Source organism: Syngnathus leptorhynchus, chromosome 6 (genome assembly GCF_054491065.1).
Source record: "Syngnathus leptorhynchus isolate UIUO chromosome 6, UIUO_Slep, whole genome shotgun sequence".
In the NCBI taxonomy this organism is placed as follows: Eukaryota; Metazoa; Chordata; class Actinopteri; order Syngnathiformes; family Syngnathidae; genus Syngnathus; species Syngnathus leptorhynchus.
Genome location: NC_141200.1, coordinates 3,979,617 through 4,006,313, shown reverse-complemented (window position 1 = coordinate 4,006,313; position 26,697 = coordinate 3,979,617). Strand labels below are relative to the sequence as shown.

Here is a 26,697-nt window from a genome sequence, read left to right as displayed (position 1 = left end):
TGTACGGTTTGTACTACCAGGCACACTGAATGACATCTTAACTGTCCAATTTATCGTCCTTTGGTCTGCTGGACAGTACCAAATGTTATACAAGCAATTACCGCTAGCTAGCATATCTAAATTAGGCTAATTGTTACTGTCATATTACTCTGAGTGGTTAGACGAAGTGCACGTATAAAAGACAGTTCATGAATTGTTTTTAAGATATATATCTTAAGATATAACATGTTTAAAATAAACATACCTATTAAAAAAGGGAGCGCTGACTCGTGCCGAGTAGTCACGTTTCTCCGGTGCCTTATTTTATACTGCCGTAAAGGAGGAAATTGTGACGCAAACATCCCAAACTGACCAATGAAAAGGCTTCAAACAACGTACAGAGAAGGACCCAACTTGATTGGACAGTAGTTGATTGGCAACCCGAACAAAGCGTCAAAACTTGCAACTGAATATGTAAACAAAATTGATAGTTTCATGAAAACATTTTAAGTCATACACAAACACTTTGGAAATTTCTGTCTTGTTTGAAACCCCCTCCTCAAAAAATCGTCCTGGTTTCAAGTAATTTTTTTTGTTTGATTGCATAAAAACAAAAAACCTATATATAACTGTCCATATTAGACCACACAAAATATTCTTTTCAGTCCCCATTTTTTTCTGCTATGCATGGCTTGTTAAACAAGTGTGAAGATGATCATGATCCCTGCGAGAAAATAAAGAACACCAGGATACTTTATGAAGTTATACATAAATACAAAAATGCACTTCCTCAGAAGAAAGTGCGAATGCAACTCTCAGAACAGGAAATGTTGAATTCATCCATTATATGTCAGTGAGTGGGGGGATGACCCGGGCCACAAGGGAAGAGGCTGAGATCGGAAACTGCTGACTGTGACATGAGGCCAGTGGGCGAACACGCTGTACTGATCATCTGTCACTCAGTTAATCCCATCGGTAATTGAGATGATGGTGTTCCGTGAGATTGTTCTAATGTCATGCGGGTGCCTCGGTTCAATCAAAGATGCAAAACATCAAACTGCTCAGCTGCATATTATCATCGTCGCGTTAAATAGAAGGTGCTTGGATATGACCAAAAGGGTGTTAACGAGCGTGCTCTGCAATAAAGGTGAATGTAGAAGCGGCCACCTATATTCTCCTCACCGGGCGGCGGAAGGAGAGACTTGACTCGTCTCTCTCTCTCTCGCTCTCTCTCTGACGCTCTCTCTCTCTCTCTCTCTCTGACGCTCTCTCTCTCTCTCTCTCTCTCTCTCTCTGTGTCGCTCTCTCGCTGTAGTTTGCATCCATATTATAAAGCTTTTCGCCCTTCCTGCGCGGAAGCCTTCTGGATGTACGTGTGCCGCTCCAAGGCTTTTTGCACGCCGCCTGCACAACGCACTCACGCACTCACTCAGTCACTCATTGACTTGAGTCGTCCAAACACCTCCTCCTCCACCACGAGCACCAAGTTCAATTTTTGAAAAACTATTTTTTGGCCTCCTCTTCTGGGATACTAATTTTGACGCGTTGGATATGTGCACACAAGATGATGACAACCCCTTTCCTGCCCGTAGAAGTAAAATAAAATAGGCTTTCGCGCACTCGAGCTTGTCCCCTGTCGTTCCATATGAAGAAGCCAAAAGTAAGTGTAGCTTTTTTAAAATTATGATCTTTTTTTTGTTTTTCTTTTGCATGCATGCATTGTTGCAGCTTTTTCCTTGTTGCGCGTGACACTTTTGCACGTACAGTAAAATGCTGATTATTAATGGCGCTGCGCGAGAATCGACATGTGTGCACACGACGGCGCACATTTGACTTGGGCACAGCAGCGTTCTTTTTATATTTTGATTGCGCTTTTTCAGTGGGGCACTTTGGTTGGCTGGGTCACGACCCAGAACCGAAGTGGGTTCTTTGAAAGGTGTAATAATATTTGACTTTATCATTATTGTTATTATTATAATGATAATAGTAATAATAATTATTAATATTATTATTATTATTTGTAGTATCAGTTAATAAATGTGATTTTTGTAAGGTGAGGTGGTCAGTGAATGCGCCACTGCTCCAAGCAAGAATACTGTATTTGTATGAACATGGGCTCCGGCACGCCCACGACGCTCGTGAGGATAAACAGTTCGGATGATGAATAAATGAAAAACAGATTTTTTTTTTTTTTTAACTAATTTAGAATTTACACTTCAATTAACCTATTGGTGATATTTTTTTTTATTTTTCATTTTTTAGAATATTTAGTTCTTGAATGCTTTAGGATCACTCATACGAATATAGCATTGAAACTTTTTACTGATAACTTGGAGTTGATAAACCTGATTGTTGATTCGGTGCGATGTCTTTGAAAGGAACTCTGTTATTACAGAACATCGTTTCCATTTTTTTAATTGACAAGTTACTGTTGAGTGAACTTTCTGTGGGAGAGTTCTGTGATAGGATGCTTCATCTCTGATTCTCTTGGAAGGCGCTTAGCCTATACACGTTTTTGTCAAAAATGTGCTGTCTTCAACTCATAGTCCATGAATGATCATTTTGTGAAAAGATGTGAATCTTGAACACACTACCATTGCTTTCTTACTATTAAGAGTAGCATTCATGTTTTGGTGAACAATTTATTATCTCCAACTGAGCCTATAATAGATTTTCTTTCTTCGATGAACGTAGCGTAGCGGCACTGCAGGTTCAAACTCTTCAACCTTTGATTTAACTAAGCTCCACAAACGCACCCTTGCTCCCAAATATACAACCTTTTAACCTTTGACTTGCCCACCCACCCCCCTTTACTACCAAATATGCACACATGCCCTTCCCCCCTGCTCCCTTCCACGTAGATCCCCTCCTAATTCTTCTTGAAAAAAAGTTTTATTTAGTCACAAGACTTCCTCTAACCATGATGCAAATTGGTAGAATAATCATTGCTTCAGTCTCAATTCTATGAAAAGTATTGTGTTGCCTCAAGAAACAGTGTTTTATTTATGTGTGTGGTTTTCCCTGATTTCAACTATTACGTCCATGTGTGGCAGCAGAGTGTGTGAATTGTTTGCATTTCTGCCTCACAGTTGAGAAGTTTTTTTTTTTTTTTTAGTTTTTAGTTCTTGGATTTGTTCTTTGGGTTGTGAAAATGTTTGGGAGATTGCCCCCCCCCAATTCAACTTTGACATTTATGTGGACCAGCATGGTGGACTAGTGGTGGTGCTGCTTCATAGTTGTGAGGTTCCTGGTTTGAATCTCAGCTCATGTCCACCTGTAAACACCATGGATTTGTTTTTCTTGTTTGACTATTATGGTCTGTTAAGATCAATTGTAAAGAACCTACTGGTGGATTTTCAGTATGTCCACAGCGACGACAAACTGGGTTGCACCTTGTCTTCCTCGCGATCCTTCTTGAAGTCATCACTAATGGAAGGAAAAATGTGGTGCTGATATTTGCTTCGCTCCAAGATGGGTGTGAAATGTCAATGATTGTGCGATCTTATTCTTTTTTTTGTTTGTTTTTATAAATTTGCCACACCCACTATCCCGCCTCCGTGTGAAGTTTGAGGCCGTTGAGTTCAGTTAGTGAAAGTAAATTATAGATTTTCATCAGCCCCACAAGGCAATGGACCTCACAAAGCTCTTTTGACATGACGGTTGTTTGTGTCAAAAAATGATGGAAAGATGATCGACACATGCTTCCCCTTGGGCAATCGATGTCCTTTCGTGAGCACGCCCAAAAAAAAAAAAACAACACGTTGATTTTTCCACGAAAAATGTGCCTCAAGGCTAAGCTCTCCGTTAACGATACTGCCAATTGAAAGGATTTCACATTTGTGATCGGTGAACAAAAGCCTATGCCAGACTTACTGTTTTGGATCGTTTTCTCCATCACAGGAGCAGATGTTATACTTGTGAGTACTTCATTCCCTCGCACCTGGCTCAAAAAAAATTGAAACCGGAGCAACATTGCAAAATTGTCACCTGACAAGTAGTTTTTCTATCTCCAACTGTACTTCAGCGTGAGTTTAAAATGATTTATAAGCGACAAGCGTGACAAGATTTATGCAATTCATGGCAGGTTTCTCGAACTGGGATTTGTTCTCTACAAACCGCACGGGGCTTGCTACTCTCCCCACCAATGAAAACTTCTGGAGCAGGTGTTCATTGGAAGTCAGTATTTATGATATTATTCCCTTACCTCTCTGTGCTCCCGCCCCTCCCTCTAAGAACATCAGCTCCTCCTAAGGTACCAAGCTCAGAGGAGATGGAGCCCCTCCTTTTGGAATGACCTTGCATTAAATGTTAGCCAAGCCCTCTCTGTCCCTCACACAGATTTTTATTCTTTGGCTTACCAATTGTTTTATTGTATTTTCACCTTTTATGTCATTGATTGATTGTTTCAATCGTCTTTGTTCCAATTTTGACCTCCATGGCGGCATTTTGTGCGCAGCTGTGGTTATTTGTAAAGCTCTCAGTAAATGAAATTGAGTTGCTCTCACGGTTAAAATGTTCCAAAAGTATTTTGCACACTATCACGTCCACATTTTGAATAATGATAACACTTCATTTCCCTCACGGGATGAATAAAGTATTTACTGTCTACAAATCTATCCATCTGTCTGAATCTGTGTGAATTATCGATCCATCTATGAATCATCTCTGTCTCTGTCTCACACGCACTTGCGCGCACACACACACACCTTGGTATTTTTCACGTCAATATTTACAGTCAATTTGTACTTTATGAATGGATAAGTGATGATATTATGTGACTATGTACAAATTCAGTTAACATCAACACATCAGGAACAGATCTCTGTTCGTAACTGAAAATCTGTTATAACCCGGCCTTGTGTACAAAATGTGTCGAAAAGGTGGCCTTCACTTTTTCGGTGTGATGTTTGATAGGCCAAAAAGAGTAATGTGAAATGTTATTGTTTTTTTTTTAAACTGGACTTATTTACTGATTTGACTGTTGTTGACATGTAAGAGCTCTTAATGAGTTCTTAGAGTTAAAATTTTGGCAGATCAAGGAAAACAATTGTTCCGCACTAAGCTCTTATGATGAAACCCAGGCGCTGGGGTTGAGTTATGCATTTGTTAAATGAATTTACCAAATGACCAAGACAATTAGCTATTACATTGTTTTGATGGGATTTTCTTTTCCCACTACTCAAGTTGAAAACTGCTGCTGGAACCCAGGTCCGCATCAGTGCAGCGCAAAAGATTTTTTATGTTGCCTGGTTAGCAACTATTAACACTACAACTTTCATAATAGAATTATAACTTCATTCTTATGACATTACAAAAACATTTTTTTTTTTTAAATGTTCTTTATACTTATTGTGTCAGTCATTTTCAAATTACAAGCCAAGGATCATATGGGTGCAATAAAAATTGTTTTTTCCCCCCCACCCAAATATATTTATTTGGATTGTATACGCAATGGGTGTTGAAAGCGTGTTAATGTTTTGATGTAATTCACTGATTGCAATTTGATGATTTACGAAACTCGAGTCAGTTCCGGGAATGAGGGTGTAACAATAGAAGAATGTATCAATCTGGTTTCCTATTTAACATGCCCAAATCATTGCTATCAATCTTAAAGATTACACTAGCCAATGTGTTTTGACACCATTTCTTCTATCAATAAATTGCTCATAGTGTCGAAAATCGAAACATTTTGCGAAAGAATTTTCAAATTATCAAGTGACGCTCATGTTTGTGTACATAAGTGATTATCGCAGCTACATCACCAGGGATCTCGGTAGAATTGTCATGTCGTAGGCCTACGTTGTTTTTTTTTGTTAGCTTAACGTGACCTCAAAAAAGGGTCATCCCTCAAATTGATCCCGCGTCCTTGATTAGCCGCCGCGTGTGTTATCGGCTTACACGTGTTTTAAATAGACACTTCCCTTTTCTCACCAGGAAAAACAAACACCTGGTAGTTAGTTTGAATGATCCTGTTTTTATCACCTTCATTTAAACACACTACAGGGAGCACTGACAGCACATAGCTAGCATTAGCATAGCCCATTTCCACCAAATGGTCAGTCAGCACGGGTTAAGTTTGGAATGTCCAGTCCAGTTTTTCTTTTTGATTCCAGCGCCCATAAATTTCAGGATTTTTCAGAATTTCAAGTTTTGATTTAAAGCCATGGTTATAGTTTGTTTGTCTAAAGCTTGAGTTAGGCTTTCAAGCATCAGTTTGGCTTTCAAACAATCATGCGGATTTGGAATTGGGGCTTCATGTTAGGGTTTCAATCAAGGCTTTCAAAAAGTTTGTGGTTACAAACTAATGGTTCAAAGCCACGCTTGGGATTTTATTTCAAGTGAGCCTGTGTGTAAAACAGATCAAATTAGACAAGTCTGGAAACATGGAAGAACAAAAAAACGCCTCAAACGACAAACAGTTGTCTGTCGAATTAGTAAGAAGACTCTCTCGAGCCTCGGGTGTCTCCCGTCCGTCTCTCTGTCTGGCGTCCGCTCTTCTTCATCCATATTAGATCGAACGCTTTAAGTGCGCCCCGGCAGACAGGCAGAGCTCAAAGGCTAAATTGATTAGCACATGAAGGGCAGCGAGCGAGCGAGAGTCTGTCGGCGGGAAAAATGCGGCACACTTCCTGTTTTTCTGCCTGCTTTGGTATTTAGCCTTTTTATTCTATCGCTCACTTGTACAATTTATATCTGTATGTTTGGTGATAATGATGTGCGGGCCATAAAAAGACTTCAGAGGCGGTCAGAAGTCTCTTATCTTTATGATTTTAGTGCCATCTGTGAGTGGGACGAAAGACTCAATGCGATTATGCGGAGTTTAAAGGAAACCAGAGGATCCAGAGATGAGTTACTGCTTCTTCCAAGGCTAGCTGTCTAATTTTGCTGGCATGCTACTACTCACTCGAAAATACTGAATCCAAAAATGTTTGCAGTTTTTATGTTAGCAGTTTTATTGCTTCCTTTTGACGGACCATGGGATATTACACTAAAATGGCGGGTTCAATCCAAAATGGCAGGCTTCCTGCGTCTAGCGGAGCGTGGCATCGTCTGTTTTGTGGTTTAACTAACGATAAACATGCTTACCTAATATCTGGTTGCCAAGTGGAATTTTGGTCAAGATGTGCTTGTGCTTTATGGCTACCTACTACCAAAACTGATGTTCTTCGGGGCTTCATTTTCCAAAACCTTTGGGATGCGAACCAGTTGTTGATTTTTGGCAGCAATTAAATACTTTCTTTATTTAAATAAATCAGTTCTTGTCTGCCAAAATAAGCCTAAATTTGCTATCTTCCACTAAAAATGACAAACTTCTTGAATCTTTTCTAGGCAGGGCTTTGAAACCTTTTTCCACGACTGTCCAAAGCTTTAGGGCTGTTACCCAAAAAGTTTTAGACGTGTCAGAAGACAGAACCCTCCTCTATTTTTTGGGCATGTCTTCTAACAGATTTCACGTTGAAACTAGCTTCAGCTGCTGAATTTTCCAAAACACCTGAACTTTGCCGCCATACTTTCCCTGCACGCTATGACAAAGTCAGGAATAATTGAACATTGCCTTATCTAGTTTACCTGCTTCAAATTTAAAAGTACCTAAACTCTATCTTGAGAGAGACCAGATTCATATTTAAAAGACCCCTGAAAATGGCCCAAAAAGAAATTCCAACATGGGAGACCTTCCTTTGTCTTTTCGGGCATAGCTTCTTTAAACTATTATGTAGCTCTAAACATGATAGACCAGCCAACCAAATTTCATGTTGCTAAGCCAAATCAAGGACGTTTTAACTCCAGCCAATGCCGGACCTACAAAGAAAATGTCCCAGAACAAAAAAACAATCATTTGAAATCAACATCTGGATGGCCCGGGCAGCCTTAATCATCTGCGCTGGTAATCCCGACCATGAAACATATCGCAAAACAATGACTGAGGGCCAGAGATTAGTGTGAAATCACGGAACCCGTGTCATACTAGGTCCTGCATGTTCCGTTTTATAGGATTACATCTAGCTAATGATGCATCTCAGCGGAGACAGGGGGGGCGGGGGGGGGGAGGGGGTCTGCCTCAAATCAGTCACGCAGGCTTTTACTTGTAATGGGCAGGATAGAGATGAGAGGAATTTGTCAATTTTTGCCTCCTTCTTTTGCTAGGTTGAACCTCAGCGCATATGCTGAGATGCGTCAAATGTTTATTTAGGACGAACTCTGACTCATCTTATGCACGGTGGTACAAAGAGAATTCATTTGCTGGCATGCACGCGTTATCAATCCGACTTTTCTCGCTAACATTTTTCAAAAAAGCATTAGTGACTTTAGTTCCAGCTGAAAAACAGACAACATGAGCACGATGGTTTGAAGTTTTGTGTAAAAATAGAAAGGAGCCCGCCACAAGAAGTCAATCTTCGAATTAGTTAAGCTTGAACATTGCCAAAGACACGATGCCCATTTGTACGTTGCCAAAAAATTGATTTAACTATGGCAAAAAAATTATTTCCGGATATATTTGCTCCCAAGCCACAAGTATTTTGTTGCACCCGTATTGCGCAACCTGTACAAGTTGACGTGAGAAGGCAGCCATGCAGTTTGATGGTTCATTTCAAAATGTTACCAAGGATTGTGTAATGGTTTGAAAGGAGTCATTTTCAAAAGGAGACACTTCTTTTCAAATTCATCTATGAAAAAAAAGTATTTCTATTATTTGTGTGAAGTTTCTTCTTGGAAGAGAAAAAAAATCTGATTTTATTTTGAAGGAATTTTTTCCAGGTCCAACATAATGCATATTTTTGATTTTTTTTCCCCCCTTAGTTACGTGTTGATGATAGTGAGGATACTTGAATGATTTTTTGGTGTTGTTGCTGTGTTACATTAGTCTTTCGTGGGAGCATAACAAATAACAAATACATCCGATATTATCTTCTTCTTCTTTCATCTTTTGTTTACTATTGCGCTGAACAACATTTGCAGAAACAAATGTTTTCTTTAATATTCAGATTTACAGCTAGATGCTAACGCTTTCCGCTAAATGCCAACAGTGACAATAAACTTCAAAACTTCAAAGAATAATGCTCAACATCTGAAATGACACCTGATAATGTTTCGTCAGCATGCACAACATAAATATTGTGTCTCAACCTTAACTTCAATCCTCTTGGCTCAATGTAACAGGAATTGAGCAACACGGCAATAAAGAATAGCGTGCATGTATCTGGCCAGAAGGTAACCAAAACAGTCCAATTGAACTTAAGTCATTTTTTTTTTTGGATAGATGTCAAGAGTGTGAAAAATATTTGGCAGAGATGTAATGCTTTTTTTGGTTGCTTGCCCTTTAGATAAGAAATCTTAATGTTGTGCAGCAGTTAAAATTTGTACATAACCTCCAGATGTGTGCTGTTTGTTTGACATTATTTATCAGGTATCAAGAATTTCAAGAGGGATAATGGAAATCCTGTGAGGTTCACATTGACGCTCATAGTTGATTTCTCAGCGTCAGAGTTGCATTTCAATACAAATCAAATCAAACAAATAAATTCACATGGCCAAATCCTATTTGAACGGCTTGAACTTGTGACTCGCCGGCTAATTAAAGGTCAGTACATCTATCAACTTGGCCCGTATCATGTTTTCCAATTAAGCGTCTTCCGGGAAATGTATCTGGTTGAAAGAGGTTCTGCACGCAATCCTGCATACCAGCGTGATAGCTACATGGTTGGAAAAATGTACTTCAGGGCTATTTTGGCCTTTTGGATTGTTCGACTGCAGCGGGGGGAAAGAAATGACCGTGAATTCTTCAAAAGTCACAAATTTGTTGTCCTTTTATGCATGTTAGATATAGAAAAGTCATTGATTTCAACAGTCAAATAATTTTCTACGAATATACGGCAATGCAAATTCTTGAAAATAAACCTAATTTGAAATCAAAATCAGTTTTAATCATCATTATCATCTATTATGTTTTGAGTTAATTGAGCAATTATTCAATACATAGACACATATTTGGATTACAAATAAAGAATTATGAATTCACCCAGTTTAACTGAATAATGACAGTGAAAATATGTAAATTGTTGCAAAATATACAGTATTAAATGACAGTTTATTCTAATGACTCATTTATTTTATTAACTATGACCATGTTATTTACAATAAATAATACATTTAATGAAGTAATGTTAATAAATACAATTTGGTGAGGAAAAAAAAAGTTAAATAATTGAAACAAATGTTTCATAACTTGCGTTAATGTGGGCCAAATTAATTGTATGTTGCCCGCATTCCAAACGTTGTTTGATCATGCCTTACTTTGTGCTCCAGCAAATGTTTGACAAAGCAGTACTGTAAGTGTAAAAAAAGGAATTGTATGTGCTGAGTCATCATTTTACCTGATGACTCATAATGTTGCCAGATTGAAATCATTAAAAAAACATTTGTAGTTCAATTTAATGCATGTATTCTTAATTTAAATTACTATGCCTCTGACTTTTACTGTCAGTATAATAATAATTCAATTATGACCAATTATGGCAGAAACTAGTATGGTATGCTACTGTGTCCTTACGTTTTACACAAAACAGCAACGTGGGAAAAAAGCAGCTTTTGAACTCTCTTTTCTGTTTTGAAATCCGGGTAGCCCTTAGAGTGGAGAAGTGTTTTCAGGTGAACTTCATTTGGTTTTCTTAATTCGACGAAACCATTTGTAGTTCAATTTAATGCATGTATTCTTAATTTAAATTACTATGCCTCTGACTTTTACTGTCAGTATAATAATAATTCAATTATGACCAATTATGGCAGAAACTAGTATGGTATGCTACTGTGTCCTTACGTTTTACACAAAACAGCAACGTGGGAAAAAAGCAGCTTTTGAACTCTCTTTTCTGTTTTGAAATCCGGGTAGCCCTTAGAGTGGAGAAGTGTTTTCAGGTGAACTTCATTTGGTTTTCTTAATTCGACGAAACCATTTGTAGTTCAATTTAATGCATGTATTCTTAATTTAAATTACTATGCCTCTGACTTTTACTGTCAGTATAATAATAATTCAATTATGACCAATTATGGCAGAAACTAGTATGGTATGCTACTGTGTCCTTACGTTTTACACAAAACAGCAACGTGGGAAAAAAGCAGCTTTTGAACTCTCTTTTCTGTTTTGAAATCCGGGTAGCCCTTAGAGTGGAGAAGTGTTTTCAGGTGAACTTCATTTGGTTTTCTTAATTTGACGTTTGAAAGCACTTGGTCAACCGTTTTTGGTGTTTCTTGGATAACTTCATTTTTTCCAAAATACAGTATTCCTCAAATGTAATGAAATACATTTGATTAAAAAAATTAACAGCAAAATTGATGACACTCAGCTCAGTGGCCACATTCTTCTGTGAACAATCCTCAGTGTCAGGTCAGGTAAACCAGGACAACAGCTTGAGGCCCAAAAAGGTCTTGTAAAAACTCATTTATAATTCTACAAAAAAAAATCAAGAAAAGGTTTTAAGGACTTTATTATTAAAGACTTTGGATCTTATTTTTATGCCCAGTGCAAGAGTGGCACGAGGCGTGGCGTAAATTTGCGCGGAGGCGGGCCAAACATCGTTTGAATATGTATTTATTTGTTTGTTTATTCATTTAATCAGAATGTATCTTTATATTATTACATCAATTCTATCGTTTATATTTATCATTTATAGTGCTGAAATTTTACCCCAAAACCCAATTCCCCTTATAAACTATCAGTAGTGGCATATGTACTTGCATGCATGCAGGGATGTCAAATTGATGTGATATGTTAAAATCGTATCAGCAGTTTTTATGGACCTTAAAACGTAAGCACGAGTAATTGGTTTGTTTATTTGTTTGTTCGACTGGTCCCTTTATTGTTTTGTTTTTTTATTGATACCGAATAAATCATTGCAGAATACGTAGCAAAGCATTTTGCTACTGCACCTTCAACCGGTGGAAAAATTTAGTCACTGAAAAGACAACACATGGAAGCTGCTCATGAGCGTGACAAGCCTGATTCCATATGCCGGGCTGGAAAATATCCAACCGGCTTTGATATCGTTACAAACGCACGTCATGAGGGGCATGTGATCGAGTTTAGCTTAGATGTTTTATTAAGTTGAAAGGGGGTTCTGGCAGAGGAGAAGGGGCCCCTATGGTTCATGTCCTTATGTTTGAGGCAGAGTTTCTCAACCTTTTATCTAGCTAAGGCTAACTAAGGCTGTCACAAATAATTATTTTCATAATTCACAGATTGTGCAATGCGCTCCCTTCGATGGCTGCCCGGGGGAGGACACAACCCCATTGGCGCCACCCTCTCTGCGCTCCCCTGATGGCTGACATAGTGAAATGAACAACGATACATTCTTTTTTTTAATGAATAAAGCATAAGTGGAATCGTATCATCGTCACAAATATTGGTCCACTTGTGTTTGACGTGTGAAAGGACAACCCTTTGCAATCTTTACCAATATTGTGATCTGATATCTACTGTGCGAAAATGCTAAATGTTTTCCACACGAGTTTTTCATCTTGTCTCCGTGTCAGTTTCTCAGCTTCTGGTGCGTGTGTGACCAGAAGGAATCAAATCACCCAGCAAAAATCCGTTTGCTGTCAGTTGTTTATTGGTCAATGCTCTGTGTGAAAGGTACCAACATAAAATTTGGATCTGAGGTCACATTAGAGGCAAGAGACAGCAGTATTAAAGAAATCTACAATCCTCTGTAAAAAGGGGGATGAAGTTTAAAGGAAGTTAACCCCCCACATTTTCTTTGTAATATGTTCAGTGTAGCCCAACTAGTCGAGCCACAGTGTTCTGATCATTTTTTCATTTGTGGAACGTGATTTAAACAAGCATAATCCACCGGTTCATCTCCGGGGGCGGCCATTTTGTTTGCCACTTGCTGTCAACTGAAAACGAAAACACAGTTGCCAGGTCTCCTCAGGCCACAATCCATCATGGCTCACCAGCCAAGTCGTGATGGGTTGTGACCTGACATCTAGCGATAGTGATGTCATTTTCAGTTAAGTGGCAAAATGGCCGCCCACCATGATGGGAGAAAAACGGGTTGACTCATATTTCACAAATACAATATTCATCAGAATGCACATACAACATATCGTTGTCAAGAAAAAAAAAAAAATTGGGTTGACTTTCCTTTTAACACTCAACACACATTACTCGAGTCTGAATGTCACGGCAGACTCCGGCGTTTGAATAACAGAGGCGGGACGCCATCTGTCTGAAAGGCAACGATGCAAAACCAGGACCGGAATTTAACACCCACCACACCTTTTGCTGAAAGCAAGCTGCCCTCATGTAATTTTCTAAAATTCCTGGAATCAGTGATTGTATCACAGGCATAACAAATGTAAGACAGCTGTTGTGCTTTAGGTACCATGAATAAAACCAATCTGCTTTACCCATGACACTTTTAGGTATGAATGTTCCTGGCACGTAACGATAAGGGCAAAGTATTAGCAGGGGTCGAATAGAGGCATCACAGCACCTGTGTGAAAGATTGTCGGGCTAAGTTCGACTCGGGATTCTCATTTTCTTCCTCTTGTTGCTGCTCTGGGGTGGCAGAGGTGCTGGATGCCCCGTTGGTACCTCCCTGCCATCACACCTCTGATGTGCAGCTCACACTTTTTATACTCTTGTAAAACGACATTATAAAACCAAGCAGATGTTTTGTTTTGGGGTTTTTTTTTTGGTCGTTCACACAGCCCTCGTGGAAATTGTCTGTACCATTTCTTGACAGCGTATATGAAAGGTGCTCATGTGGATTATGTGAGTGTACGTTAGAGTCGATTAACTTTCTTGTTGGCCTCCGATGGAGTTGACTCGAAGGGAATTGAGTACGTCCTTAAAGAATAATAAGCTTTGTTCAGAAGCATCTGTGTGTTTTGGATGCTTTCCAAACATTGAAGCAAGCATATTTATCTTGGGGTTTTAGCCGTTACCCGTGGATTTCCCCCTTTCAAGGCATCCCTAAAACAACGCTTGGTATGACAATTAGAAATTGAATAACATCCCGCCTGTTCTTTGTTTTTTTTTTACGGCTTTATTTGCGTCCTTCCTGCCGCCTCAAACGGGGCCGCCGCCGCTCGCTGTTCTTCCTGTTGTGAGCGACGTAAAATGTGGACCTAAGCGCTTTTTTTTTGCGCAAATTGCAACAAGTTGCTGCGAGAGCAATGTCGCAATCCAAAAAAGAACATGCCCGACAGGGCTCAACTTGCCCACATCCATTTAGAAAATTTGAGTATGTTCTTGTTGTTATTATTATTATCATGATGATGATTCAGTTATGATTCAGGGAGCGGCTTAGATAAACACAATCTAACGTAGTTGACATAGCGTCTCGCATGTGATCCTAATGTTACGAGTCAGCGCTTCCAGATCAAAAGTACCGAACATTCTGATACGCTACGCGTCACACAGTAAAAACTGTAAACTTGTCTCTGGCTTTTTTTCTCCCGTGGGAAAACAACAGTGAATGGCAGCCTTGATGCTGGCGGGCATTTGCATTGCTCGTTATTGTAATATGAGGAATGACACCTTAGGTGCTCCTCAGAATTTGGAGATTGAAAAAAAAAGTTATAAAAACGATCAAAGACTTGATCATGTCAGAAAACGTTCCTAAATCAGATGATGTCCATGAGAATCTCATTGCACGGACACTGCTAATTGGTTTGCTTTCGTTAAGGAAATCACAAAGCATTAATATTTTGAGAGGAATGACATTTGAAAGATTTTGTTGAGTTCATTGTAGCCAATGGGAATTTTATTTTTCTGGCTACTTCTGCTTTTCTGTCATCGCGTTTTATCGCAAGCAGAGTTGGCCGATTGGTTGTTTAGCTTTTTTTTTTTTTTTGTGGCCATTACGCAGACGAGCCGTCAAATGCGAAAAGACAATTGTTTCTTTCTAAACGGTTTGTTCATTTCTAAAAAATGTCCCCGCTCCCCACTTGTGTCTGAAAAGTTGGCTACGGCCCTACAACATCTAAGCTCGCATGTTTTTGTTCATGTTGGCAACAATGTAGCCTTTAATCCACATTACGGTGTTTATGGAGTCTAATGAATCCAATCTAATTTATTAGGTATTTTTTGTTCAACAGTTTTGTTTTTATCAACCTTGCATGTTTTTGAAAACATTGCTGACAGTTTGGTCTTCAATTAACCAAATGTGTTTTCTTCACCCAATGACTTTTATAGTCAACCTAAGGGTCTATTTTCATGCCCAGTGCGTATCCAGCACGTGTTTGGAGCAAAATCTACGCAGGGGTGGTCCGGTCTGAGTTTTGGTATTTTCAAACGAAAGCCGCCAATTAAAACAAGTGCTTTGCACCGTTGTGGGCGTGAACACCATTGACTTGTCAATCAAAGCGGTTCCTTTCACTTCCTATGCATTCCATGACACGGCGGTAGAGGAAACCAAATTTGCTGGAATCCAAATAGAAATTTAAAGAATCTTAAGTACATCTATAAGCAATTGCCCCTCGCAGCCAGTGGGGCAATTATAAAAATAGACGATAAGAATATCGATGTGCCAATCAATGGAATTCGCAGTTATATTTATTGATGAAACACATCCACCGTACATGACCTATGGCACTTTACACCGACTACAAATAAAAGTCCCTGAGCCTGACGTGTGTGTGTGTGTGTGTGTGTGTGTGTGTGTGTGTGTGTGTGTGTGTGTGTGTGTGTGTGTTTTAAAAACACAAAAGAACAGTTTAGTATTCAGTGTCAACACTGAACCAAGAGAAAAACTTGTGTGCAGCTTGTAAATACAACAAAGTGCACTCATGTGCTTCATAAGGTGATACATTATTTGAAGACCACGTTTTGGGAAGGTCTCCTTCATGCGGCCGTTAGGCCTCCTTCATGGACATCCTTGGGCGAGACCCCCCATTTCTGCTGTGACTGAGCACTATTTGCTGAGGGAAGGTCATGTCTGTGGTTGCTCGCTTTCATCCGATAGCTTTCGCTTCATGTCGCAACTCAGTGGATGTTAAGAGCCCTCGGGGAACCCTGCCGCCGGTGGTCAGGAAATACTTTCCAAATGGAACTAGACCAAACAGCCGCTAGCTTTTTAGTGTCAACTTGGATTGATGTGCAAGAAGCCTGCTGAGTGGGTGAGGTCGAGGCTGCTTGCTGCTTGTTCAGGGAAAGTTGTAACTATTCTTGCTCATTTATTCCAAATGTGGGAATCAATGCCAAGGCAGCAGTGAGTGCTTAGCACCTGTTCTGATGTTTTAGGTTTGAAAATTGGAACTTGTGTCAAGGTCCACTCTTTTTAGTAGGAGTAAAAAGAAAATAAACTTGCGTACCAGGGGCGTCACTAGCTTTTATGAGCTGAGGGGGCTTAGCCTCCTTGCAGGAGATGTACAGAACAAATCAATTGTTGATGAAATCCACAAGCTGTGTGTAAATGTCGTGTTATTTCAGTCCGTTGATAACAAAACTGTTTGTAGCAACCTCAAAAAAGAGGAACATGTATATATTGCTGCAGTGTATGCAAAATGGTAAATTCAATGAACAAAAAACATGACAGAAAATAATTTTGCTTTGTGTTTAACAGCTACAGTTGGGTGGAAGCCTCAAAAATTGTTGATTTGAATTACTCTGTGGCTTTTGAAGGTGCTAAGATTACATTTTAGTGAAAGAAAAATCTTCCACCATCATTTTTGAAGTGTAGAACAAAAAGTAATACAAAGGTTCATTTGTTTTTTTTTGTTCTTGGGCGTCTTTGTGTTCGAATAATGACCTTCCTTAAACGTTTCAAGTAGTACAACTTTACAAGTCTATTGTAATGCACCTTATCTGAAGCGCCTTCCCGAAATAGGCGTGCCGATGCCTCGTTGGCCTACAGAAGGAAGAATTTGTGTGCTGTACAATGCACATTTTAATAACTTGACAAAATCAAGACTACTCTGCTGTGCACACAAAAGAGTCGAGGCAAAGAGAGGTCAGTGAAGCAATTGTATCAAAGTGCTACATAAATAAAGGATTGATTGATTTGATTGAATAACTTGCACATTGCTCCTAAGGGAAAACAAAAGAAAGTTCTCATAACTTTGCTAACAATGTGACCTTACTAACAATGACGATTATTTGATGATTATTTCCAATACGAAATTAGGTAATGATAGCATCTGGAAAACACACACACACACACACACACACACACACACACACACACACACACACACACACACATACACACACACACATAAACACACACACACACACTGCTTGGACATGTTGTTCAGATTAGAAAGAGAATTTGTGAACTCAGCACTCGCTTGTTCATATCCAGGGTGAAAGAAGTTAAGGATCACGCCTATTTTGACAAGTACAAATACCCATTTAGAAATGGAGAAAATAAATGTGAAGTCATCAAAAAAATAAATACTGATTGTAGGTCTACCTAAGACACATTTGCGCTGTTCTCTCAGGAGATCCGAGTGGAAAAATGCCTTGATGGCACTAGAGGGGAAAAGGCTCAACAATTGTTGCTATCATGAAAAAGAAAAGCTCCTTTCGCACCTTCCTATTGAAGCCGACAGTTGATCTCTAAAAGTTTCTGCTTTCAAAGATGCTACCAGAGGCACTTAAATCTTCTTCTGAAACAAAATGGAGATTCCCATGTTGCTGTTCCAAGTGGACGGCACCAGCCCACATATTTTTTGGCTTCCAAGATACAGTAGTATCAGAGCTTAGACTCCAATTGTGTGAATTGCTAAACACACATTTCTCATGGGGGCTCTTTCAAACTCCCTGACCAAGTCAACTTTTCCCCCGACTTTTTTGTTCCATCTGGCTGATCTGCATGAAACGTACCTGTGTGGAATGAGTCTTTTCTTCTCTTCAAAGGTAGTAAAAGAATGGTGTGAGTGGAAAAAACAGTAAAACAAAATGGGGATGGGTTGTTTAACGCAAGACCAAGGGTGTCCAAATTCGGTTCTCGGGGGCTTCTATGTTTTGGATGTTTCAGTCTTCCGATACACCTGATTGAAATGAGGAAAATCACTGAAATGTTGCTGTTCTCGGGGAGTTGACTTAAGAGACGCCAGTAATTCTCTGAAATGAGATTCATCCAGAGGCAGGTGCTTGAGCTCTACTTGGGTGTTTCTGTGTACATGCCAGATCTTTGATGGCTTAGATAAGACTGAATTGGGGGAAGAAAGCCAACCGGGACAATTTCCAGAGGCAAGACAATGCCTGTATGATGGGGAATTTCACAACCCTAGAGGTATTGAGATTAACGTCCAAGTCTCACTCCTCCTGCTCGCTTGCTTGGAAAGCAAATATATGTTATAGGCATTCTGATTAATATTGCTTTTGTGGAATATATTTTAAGGTGTATATTTCTTCCTATTTTTTCCCCCTCTGAGGGGGGCGGCCATTTTGCCACTTTGCTGTTAACTGCAAATGACATAAGTCTCAGGTCACAACCAATCACAGCACACCAATTTTCTGAAGCCGAGTCGTGATTTGTTGTGACTTGCGACCCGGTCGGCAACTGTAATGTCGGCAACAAGTGGCAAAATGGCCGCCGCTTGAGAGGAATAGAAACAATTTCAAGAACTTTGACTTGGTGTCATTGAACCAAGTTTTAAGCAGGCAAGACTATAATGTTTTTCATAATTGTGAAAAGTTATTGTTGTGGCAGTACTTCTTTTTCAGATTCTCACAACTTGTCTCGTCACATCATTTGGAAAATTCTCACAGTTAATGTGATTTATTGTATGTCTGCTTATGTTTTTTGTTAGATTCGGATAGGCGTCTGTGTCCATTTACTGCTGCTGATCACGCTCGGGGTGCATTCAAGTAAATTTGACGTCAACCCAGTGACAGATGACGTGTCAAGACTCTCGATTTTGGTAAGAACAAATGCTGCTTCCATCCCAAGCAATAACAACGGTGGCCTACTTTTATTACGTTCTGCACACAAACAATTGCAGTAAGAAATAAAACTAGCATTCTCTGTAAATTCTTTTCGTCATGCTTCAACCTTGTCCTTGTACATCTTAAGTCCCAAGTGCTGTCAATGAGCCAGTGAGAACAGTGAGCTGAGAATCTCAATTTGGCTGACAAAGAACATCTGGATGTGTTTGTGAGCTGTTCATTTTAAAGTTGCCAAGCCTCAACATAATTAAATAGATGCACAAAGGCCTTGACAATTGATGCATCAAAGCAACCCACTGGACCACCTTGTAATCAGCTTTTTGTATTCATGTCTACTGCCCTTTCGCTTCATGGCTTGTGTCTTGTTGTCCTTCCACAGAAACATAATATTCCCAAAGACTACAAAATTCCTGTACATTACATTCCGAGAGAAGAGGTAAGACCCTCCCTTTACTGAAAACCGTTTGGTGACTTTGGAACGTTTGCGAGCAGCTTCGTGTCAAAAGTCTCACGTGTGTGATGCAAACGTAGTACCAAGTACATCAAAAAGAAAAACATGAAAAACATTATATCTGAAGGATACCACAAAAAAAACGTTTGATTCCTACCAGAATAAGTCCACAAAATAAGGTATGATAATAAAAAAAAAGCTTTTTGTAACGTTACAACAAAGTTGTTAAAAAGTTGTATCCAACTGAGACTGAAGTCGTAGTATGAAAAAACATTCCCCAAAAATGATAAAACCTACAGAATAAGTCATAATAATACCAAAGTTTTAACAATACATTCAAAAGCTACAAATGTAGCCGTTAGCTTGTTTCTACTTGTATTGATTTTTTTGTTTTGTTTTGTTTATTAATATTTGCAGGGTGGGATGTGCTGGGTAAAGCTCAACGTCTTCTACCTGGAGGAGAGTTTACAAGACTTAGCGCACAAGTTTGGCAACATTTCGTCCAACAGAAAAGACATTAGCATATTTATACAAATGCTCCAAGAGCTACGACTCAATATGGGCTCCGTGGTAAGAATTTTTCATTTGAATAGATTCATTCTGTTTTTTTTTCTTATTCACAACAAAGGCAACACGTTTGTGTTGTTCCCTGTTCAAAGCGATTTACGATGCCTGCAATGCATGACGAGAATGCTGCGACAGGGCCAACAAAAAACTGTCCAAAAAAAAAAAAGAGCGCTCAAAAGTAAACAAACACCTGTTTGGAACATTCCACAAGTGAACAGGTTAACAAACAGGTGAGTGTCATGATGGGGCATCACCAAAGGCTGAGTTGAAGAAGGACGGGGCCAACATTTCTCAACATAAGATTTCAAAGAATTTGGGGATTTCATAATGCTGAGTTGAAGAAGGACGGGGCCAATATTTCTCAACATAAGATTTCAAAGAATTTAGGGATTTCATAATACCGAATCACCGAATGATTCTGCAAATCTGGAGCAGTCTCTGCACGTAAGCGGAAAGAGACCAGAACCATCAGTGATTTCCCGTGACATTCGAGCCCTCGGGCGGCACTGCATCAACACCGGAATCATTGTGCATAGGATGTTGCCACGAGGGCTCAGGACTACTTCCGAAAAACATCTTCTGTTCCAAATATCCGTAGTTACATCTCGGCCGTGTAAAAGGAAAGCCATAGATAGATAAACCCTCAGAAACGGGTCTGATGAGTCCAATTGTTTTTGAAAATTATGAACGTTGTCTCCTCTGGACCTCTCTCGACTGATATTTGCATAAAGTCCAAAAGCTAGCATCTGTGAATTTTTTTTTTTTATCAGTATGAACACTAAATATCGGTCGTATTGTTATTTGTTTGTGTCAAAGATATTGAGTTTGTTTCTTTGGGGTTTGTCGTTTGCAGGAAGCGATCATGTACGACTTTGAATGCCACTACCGTGAGGAGCGGTGGCCCACGGAGCAATACTTTGCGTTTGTGTCCGATTTCCTGGTCAGCGCGCAGCACAGAGACGACTCGGACGATTGCGAGCCTCCTCCCTGCCCCACCACACCCCAAACACAAACAGAACAATATTTAAAAGGTGGGCGCTAATGGATTAGCTTAGCTACTCACTGAGCATCATCCCCTTGATTTGCCTTTTTGAGGCGTCCAAATGATTTGTGTTGAACTCTGAACAACTTCTTCATGGCTATGTGGGAAAGTTATTTTAGGAACTGGAACTTTTGTTTCAGCCAAATCAAATGTTGATGTTTCACTGGACCGCACAGCGTCGAGGACGAACGCTACAAACTACAAATGTGTCACCCAAATGCGCAAACACAAATATTTGTTTGCGTACAATGAAGAAGTTTTATTGACTGTCGACAACTTGAGAGTGGCAAAAAGTTGAACCTCGATTTATTTGTGCTTCAAATCATCTTTTCCAAATAGTATTATATGAGTCCACCCTCCTGAAAACTAGCGCATGCTAATACCCCAGTTGCATCATGGGAAAAAATGTATAAGCAATGCTTAACTTTTGAACAGTGTAATGTGGGTCAAATGCTAAAGAAAATACAGTTTTTGTTTTGTGGGTCACATGTTAAAGAAAATAATGTTTTTTTTGTTTTTTACTTGCACGTGCATGTTGTAAAGGAGTTGTTTTTAGCATTTAGCCTACAATGCTAGCCTATTTACAAGTGTCTTGAGTTACAAAACAGATTAAGATGGTACCCTTGCATGTATCTGTAAATATGAAATATACATCGATAAATGTTTGTCCTCTGTGCTTGTTTTAGAATTGCCGTCGTCCAGCGGTAAAAGCTCAGAGTGTGACACATCCACAGACTGCCAAACACGTACGTTTTCTCATTGCCTTCTCTTCTTCCCATGTCATGCCAGCATGTTTGAGTGTTTGAAGCGTGTGTGTGTGTGTGTGTGTGTGTGTGTGTGTGTATGTGACTTGTTAGCGCATTGCTGCGAAATCAGTCCAGCTGGTGTGTGTGTGTGTGTGTGTGTGTGTGTGTGTGTGTGTGTGTGTGTGTGTGTGTGTGTGTGTGTGTGTGAGAGAGATTTTGAGGGAACATTTGGTGCGGTCGCTTTGCTTTGAAATTCCTCCTCCTCCGAGACGGACTTATATTCCTGAACCTTGCAACTCACCGTAACCGGCTCCTGCTTTTCAAATTCTGGAACTTTTCATGCGACTTGAGATAGAATCAACCATACTTATGTAAAAACAAAACCATTACACCCCCCCCCTCTCTTCTAAAAACTTCACAAGAACTGTTGCAAACCTCAGGGGAAGGCTTAGCGAAATATTTCACATGCAAACTATTCCGATGATCCTGTTTGACTTGTGTGTGTAAACACTGAATATTGTTTTAAGTCATTTTTAAGCAAAGGAAAAACAAATAATTGAGGTTGGCGGTTAATTTCCTCAACCCATAAATATTATTGCCAAATTAATGACAAAACTTAAAAAGGTTTACTAAGCACTTTAAAAGGCCAGGCATTTTATACACATCACTCGTGATTTGCATCGTTAAAAATAATGTACAGGTAGAGATTTTTAAAAAGAAAGTAAAAGAAATCAAAAGGAGCTTACTAATTTTTTTTAACAATGAAAAGGAGCAAGATTAAGGAAATTTAATATATTACAAATGTTTTTAAAGACTTAAGCACGAAGGAGGGGGGGGGTGCAAAGTTTTCAAACTGGATTTAAAAGCATTTACACTCGGAGCTGACTTCACTTCTCATGGCGGCTTATTCCATTTGCGTGCAGCATAACGGCGAAATGCTGACTCAGCGTGTTTGCTTTGAATACCGATATGGCAACATGGCAACGGTTTCGAGTTAGGTTTTAAATGAATTGTTGAAGTGAAAGTCGTTGCCAATGCAGTTTTTGTTGCCGATTTTGTTGGCACGATTGATGATGATGTTTTTGACGTTATTGACATGCAGACCAAGAAGCGCGTCTGCTTCCGGAGGTTGTGGAGCGAAGTCTTCTGTCTTTACTCTTTATCCCGTTCCTGGCACTCATCCTGCTGCTCGTATGGAAGGTGAGTCATGCTCATCACTTTAACTTTTTTTATGAGCCATCTACGGCGCTTTCATCTTTGCCTGGAATTTACTGCAGCAGCCGGCGGCCTTTCAAGCCGCTGGAGTTATGTCAAAGCTGTCGTGGTAATATTAAAAACGATTTCCTGCCATCCCCCCCCCCGAGCAGCTCAGATCGCGACGGAATAGCCAGGACCTTCCGCAGATTCCCGGAGAAGACGTTCATTTTAAAAGTACAGAAAGGAGCGCACCCCCGCTAGATTCCCGAATTACAGAAAGGTACGTCTCGTTTGTCAAGAAAAAGCGGACCCCCGACTCATTTTCCTGGCCCATCTGACACCGTTCTTTTTTTTGTGTTTCAGAAACAAGTTGAACATGATTGAAACTGTGTAAAGGAACTGCTTCAGCTGGTAACTACATTTTTCATCTGATTCCTGAATATATTTTTGTTGCTGTTGCTGATAAACATTTGCTCCGCACATTTGTCCATTTGCTTGTAATTGGATAAAAATGAGTGATGATGTGAATATTTACAATAAATTTAATGTTCTACTCATGGCCCGAAAATTTCACCGTTGGTCTCCTTGTTATTAAAAAAATAAAAAATAAACAAAAAGCAATCAGTCTAATTTTTTCTTCGTTTTTTGTGTGTGTGACTCTCCAGGTGATGAAAGTGTAATTCCATAGAGTGAGTAACCACAATGGGGATTCTAAGGAACAAGGAAAGAAAAAAAAAAAAAAAGACAACTGCTTCCTCTCTCTCTGCTGCCACCGCCACCAGCAACCACCATTTTGTCAGCTCTCATCAACCACCATTGACCCTTCTACTGTATGGATACGCTGTTCCTTTTTGCTTTAAAACTGGGTGCGTTCATTGAGGAGTAAGAAAAACAACAAGAAAGAAAAAGACTGACATTCCTTTAAAAGAAGCCCCTTCCCCAGTATTTCTTCTCCCGGACTTGATGGCATCCTCACAAACTTTAAGCAAGAAGAGAATGCCAGACTGTGACCACATCGATGTTTTTCTTTTTTTTTTTTTTTTTTTCCCCCCCTCCACCACCACTCACTGGATATTCCGCACACTTCGTCCACATTCTACAAGATCATCATCGCCATTTCAGTCTCCCTGTGGGGCTTGTACGCTCTATTTATTTATTGCCCATTGCAGAAGCACCTTTGCGTTTCACCCCCGACCCCCCCCCCCCCCCCCCCCCTTCCCGAGTAGGTAACGGGACTGCTGGCTGAAGGCACAGGGCAGGAAAAGATGACAAATATTACAGAGAAACACAAAAATACAGTGGATCCTTCCAAAATAAATTTGTCTGAAGGAAATACTGCAAATGAGTGCGGGCTAAAAAGTACTTTTTCAAAACAATTTGAACTGTTATACAACGCATTAACCATTGTTTGTTTTTTTCTATTAACCTCCGTATGAAAAAATTGCAAATAATCTATTTGTTTCCACTCCAATAGTATACAGGTGTAATAATAATAATTATGATGATAGTATATTGTTGTAAAACAATTACATTTTTGGTTCCAGGCTCAAACTGCGGCCAATGTAAAATCTTTACTCATACAGGCAATATGTTAATTTACATCTTTAGGTGTTATATAAGTGTTAAAAGAAGCTAACCACTGTAAAACCAACATGAAGTGCGACAATTAAAAAAAAAAAAACTTCAGTAGCTAGCTGCGACGTGAGCATGGCTGCTACGCAATCTTATATCAACAAATTTTTGGTCCTGAGGTCTTGGCTTCTTAGTGTCTACTGTATACAAACACATGCTAGCTTTTATGCTAACTAAGAAAAATGACAAAAGAATACAAAAAATGAGCCTTGAATGCTCATTAGCGCCTTTAGCCTAGTCTAATGACATGCCTGGTTTAAAAACAAAAAAACTTTTTTTCCATTTTGCCTTACTGTCTCAGATCAAATCTGATTTATGTCAAAGACAAAAAGCTACATCAATTAGCGTAGCGCCAGTGGAGGCTAACCATATAAAACGTTCACCCGGCTTCATCCAGCCGTACGTTTTCTCCCACTGTACCGCACATCGAAAGCTAACTACAAGCATGTGTCATCAAGATTGCATGCTTCACAGATGCTACAGTCACACGTGTTTATGCAAACAATTATTGGCTCCAAAGTGTCATTAATGGAACATGATGAAATTATAAATTTCACTGAAAATGTTACTTATAATTTAGAAAAAAATGAAATGTAAAGATTAAAAGAAAAACATTAACACAAAGCATCTGATAAAATATTTATTACTTGTGTAATTTGGACTACAAGTAAATGTGACACCACGACCGCAGTTCGGAAAATGAATTAAAGTAAATTTGAAATTGAAACAAAAATTAACAGTACAAGCCAAAAAAAAAGAGAGAAATTAAATTTGTAGCATGCTAACTAAATTCTATGAAATTTAAAGACAAAAAAAGCACTCATGTTGGTATCAGGTATTGTCAAAACATTTACAGTATATTATTTAATATATTAGTGATTTCAACTTAAGTGTAAATATATTTCAAAAGAAAATTTTAATTGAAAAATTACAGTATAAAAATGGTCCATGATGGTGTCAGGTACTGGGTTTATTTTAAATTAAAAAAAGAAAAGAAAAATGTCATTTTAAATTGATATGCGATTATGTTCAAATAGAATTTCTTTCATCTGTCCAAAATTTGAATTGTTTTCATAATAATAATAATAATTGAACTAAAACTTGCCCATGTGAGTCTCAGGTCGTAATATGATATCACCGTGAATCACAATTAGTTGCTTTCTGGCTTATGCCCACATCAACGACACTGTAACTAAAATGGATCAAGTTCTCTTTGAAAGATTTTTAACGGAAGTCCCTTGTGCCTTTTGTTTGGTTAGTTCTGAACTCCTGCTTTGTGAGTAACGGTCAATCAATCCCAGACAACTGGCAGAATCGTCAATGAACGGATTCCTTGCACATCTTTGCAATCCACCTGTTTGCATTTGGCACCTTTGCTAACATGTTAGCTTGATGGTCGTTGCCTAAAAAAAAAAGGACCTCATTTATCTCGCACGGTTCCCGAGATGCTTCTGCTACAGTTCCAACTTTTCTCCGTTCGCCTCCCCCGTGTTACAGCTCGCCTTTCCATCCCCCCCACACTGACTTTTGACGAAAGCTGTGAATGAAGCAAAGTACGGTGGTGGTGCGTTTGTCTTGAGAAATTCTCTTGTTCCTACTGATCCTGAAAGATATTATCTTTTCTTTCTAAAAAAAAAAAAAAAAGAATTGTAAAAAAAATATCACGGTGGGACAATCACAACGTCCAGACAATAAAATAAGCTTGGTGGGCTCACAAAAAATAAAGGCAGATATTGATATTATTGTTATTATTATTACTATTATTAAGAAGATGATGAATGCCCAGCTGCTACTCTGGGTGAGAACTCTACTGTATTCTGTATTTTTGTATAAATGTAAACAAGCATACATCCAATATGAATAAAGTACGTGTATCCTGGCTCATTGGCATATTTCTCCCTCAGAACATTCACAAACTCACCCCGTTCAAACATTTGCTCTGGGCCAAAATACTTTAGACGGAAGTGTCATTAGTCACATGCCAATCAAAAGTATGACAGTTGTGCTCCACAACATGGTTCAGGGCGTGGCATCTGGAGATTCACGGGTGTGTGTTCGGTGGTCTGTTTGGTATTAACAAATTATGGCGGTTAATCTCATCTATAACCTTTACATTTCACTTCCGTCGTCAGATGTGGTGATTGATGGATGATATGATGATTATCTCCAAAGTTTTTTCTTTGCAGTC

The 26,697-nt window shown here is 39.2% G+C and overlaps 1 protein-coding gene and 1 long non-coding RNA gene across 5 annotated transcripts in view; one reads left to right on the top strand and one right to left on the bottom strand.

Annotated features, from left to right (window-relative positions):
• LOC147055390 (uncharacterized) overlaps positions 1-2,819 on the bottom strand; it is a 62,016-nt gene extending 59,197 nt beyond the window's left edge. For 2 of the 4 annotated variants that reach the window (XR_015066553.1, XR_015066552.1), the window contains exon 1: positions 245-2,819. This is a non-coding gene — a long non-coding RNA (uncharacterized LOC147055390). The remainder of the gene's footprint in view (positions 1-244) is intronic. The other 2 variants (XR_015066555.1, XR_015066554.1) reach the window with 2 other exon arrangements.
• kitlga (kit ligand a) lies at positions 1,285-26,388 on the top strand. The gene is made up of 10 exons (XM_085915473.1): positions 1,285-1,639; positions 18,739-18,849; positions 19,254-19,310; positions 19,743-19,895; positions 20,746-20,923; positions 21,621-21,680; positions 22,783-22,880; positions 23,048-23,157; positions 23,241-23,288; positions 23,543-26,388. The coding sequence occupies exons 1-9, from the start codon at positions 1,625-1,627 to the stop codon at positions 23,269-23,271; spliced, it is 813 nt and encodes a 270-aa protein (XP_085771599.1). The 5' UTR covers positions 1,285-1,624; the 3' UTR covers positions 23,272-23,288; positions 23,543-26,388.
• Positions 26,389-26,697: the final 309 nt, after the last annotated feature.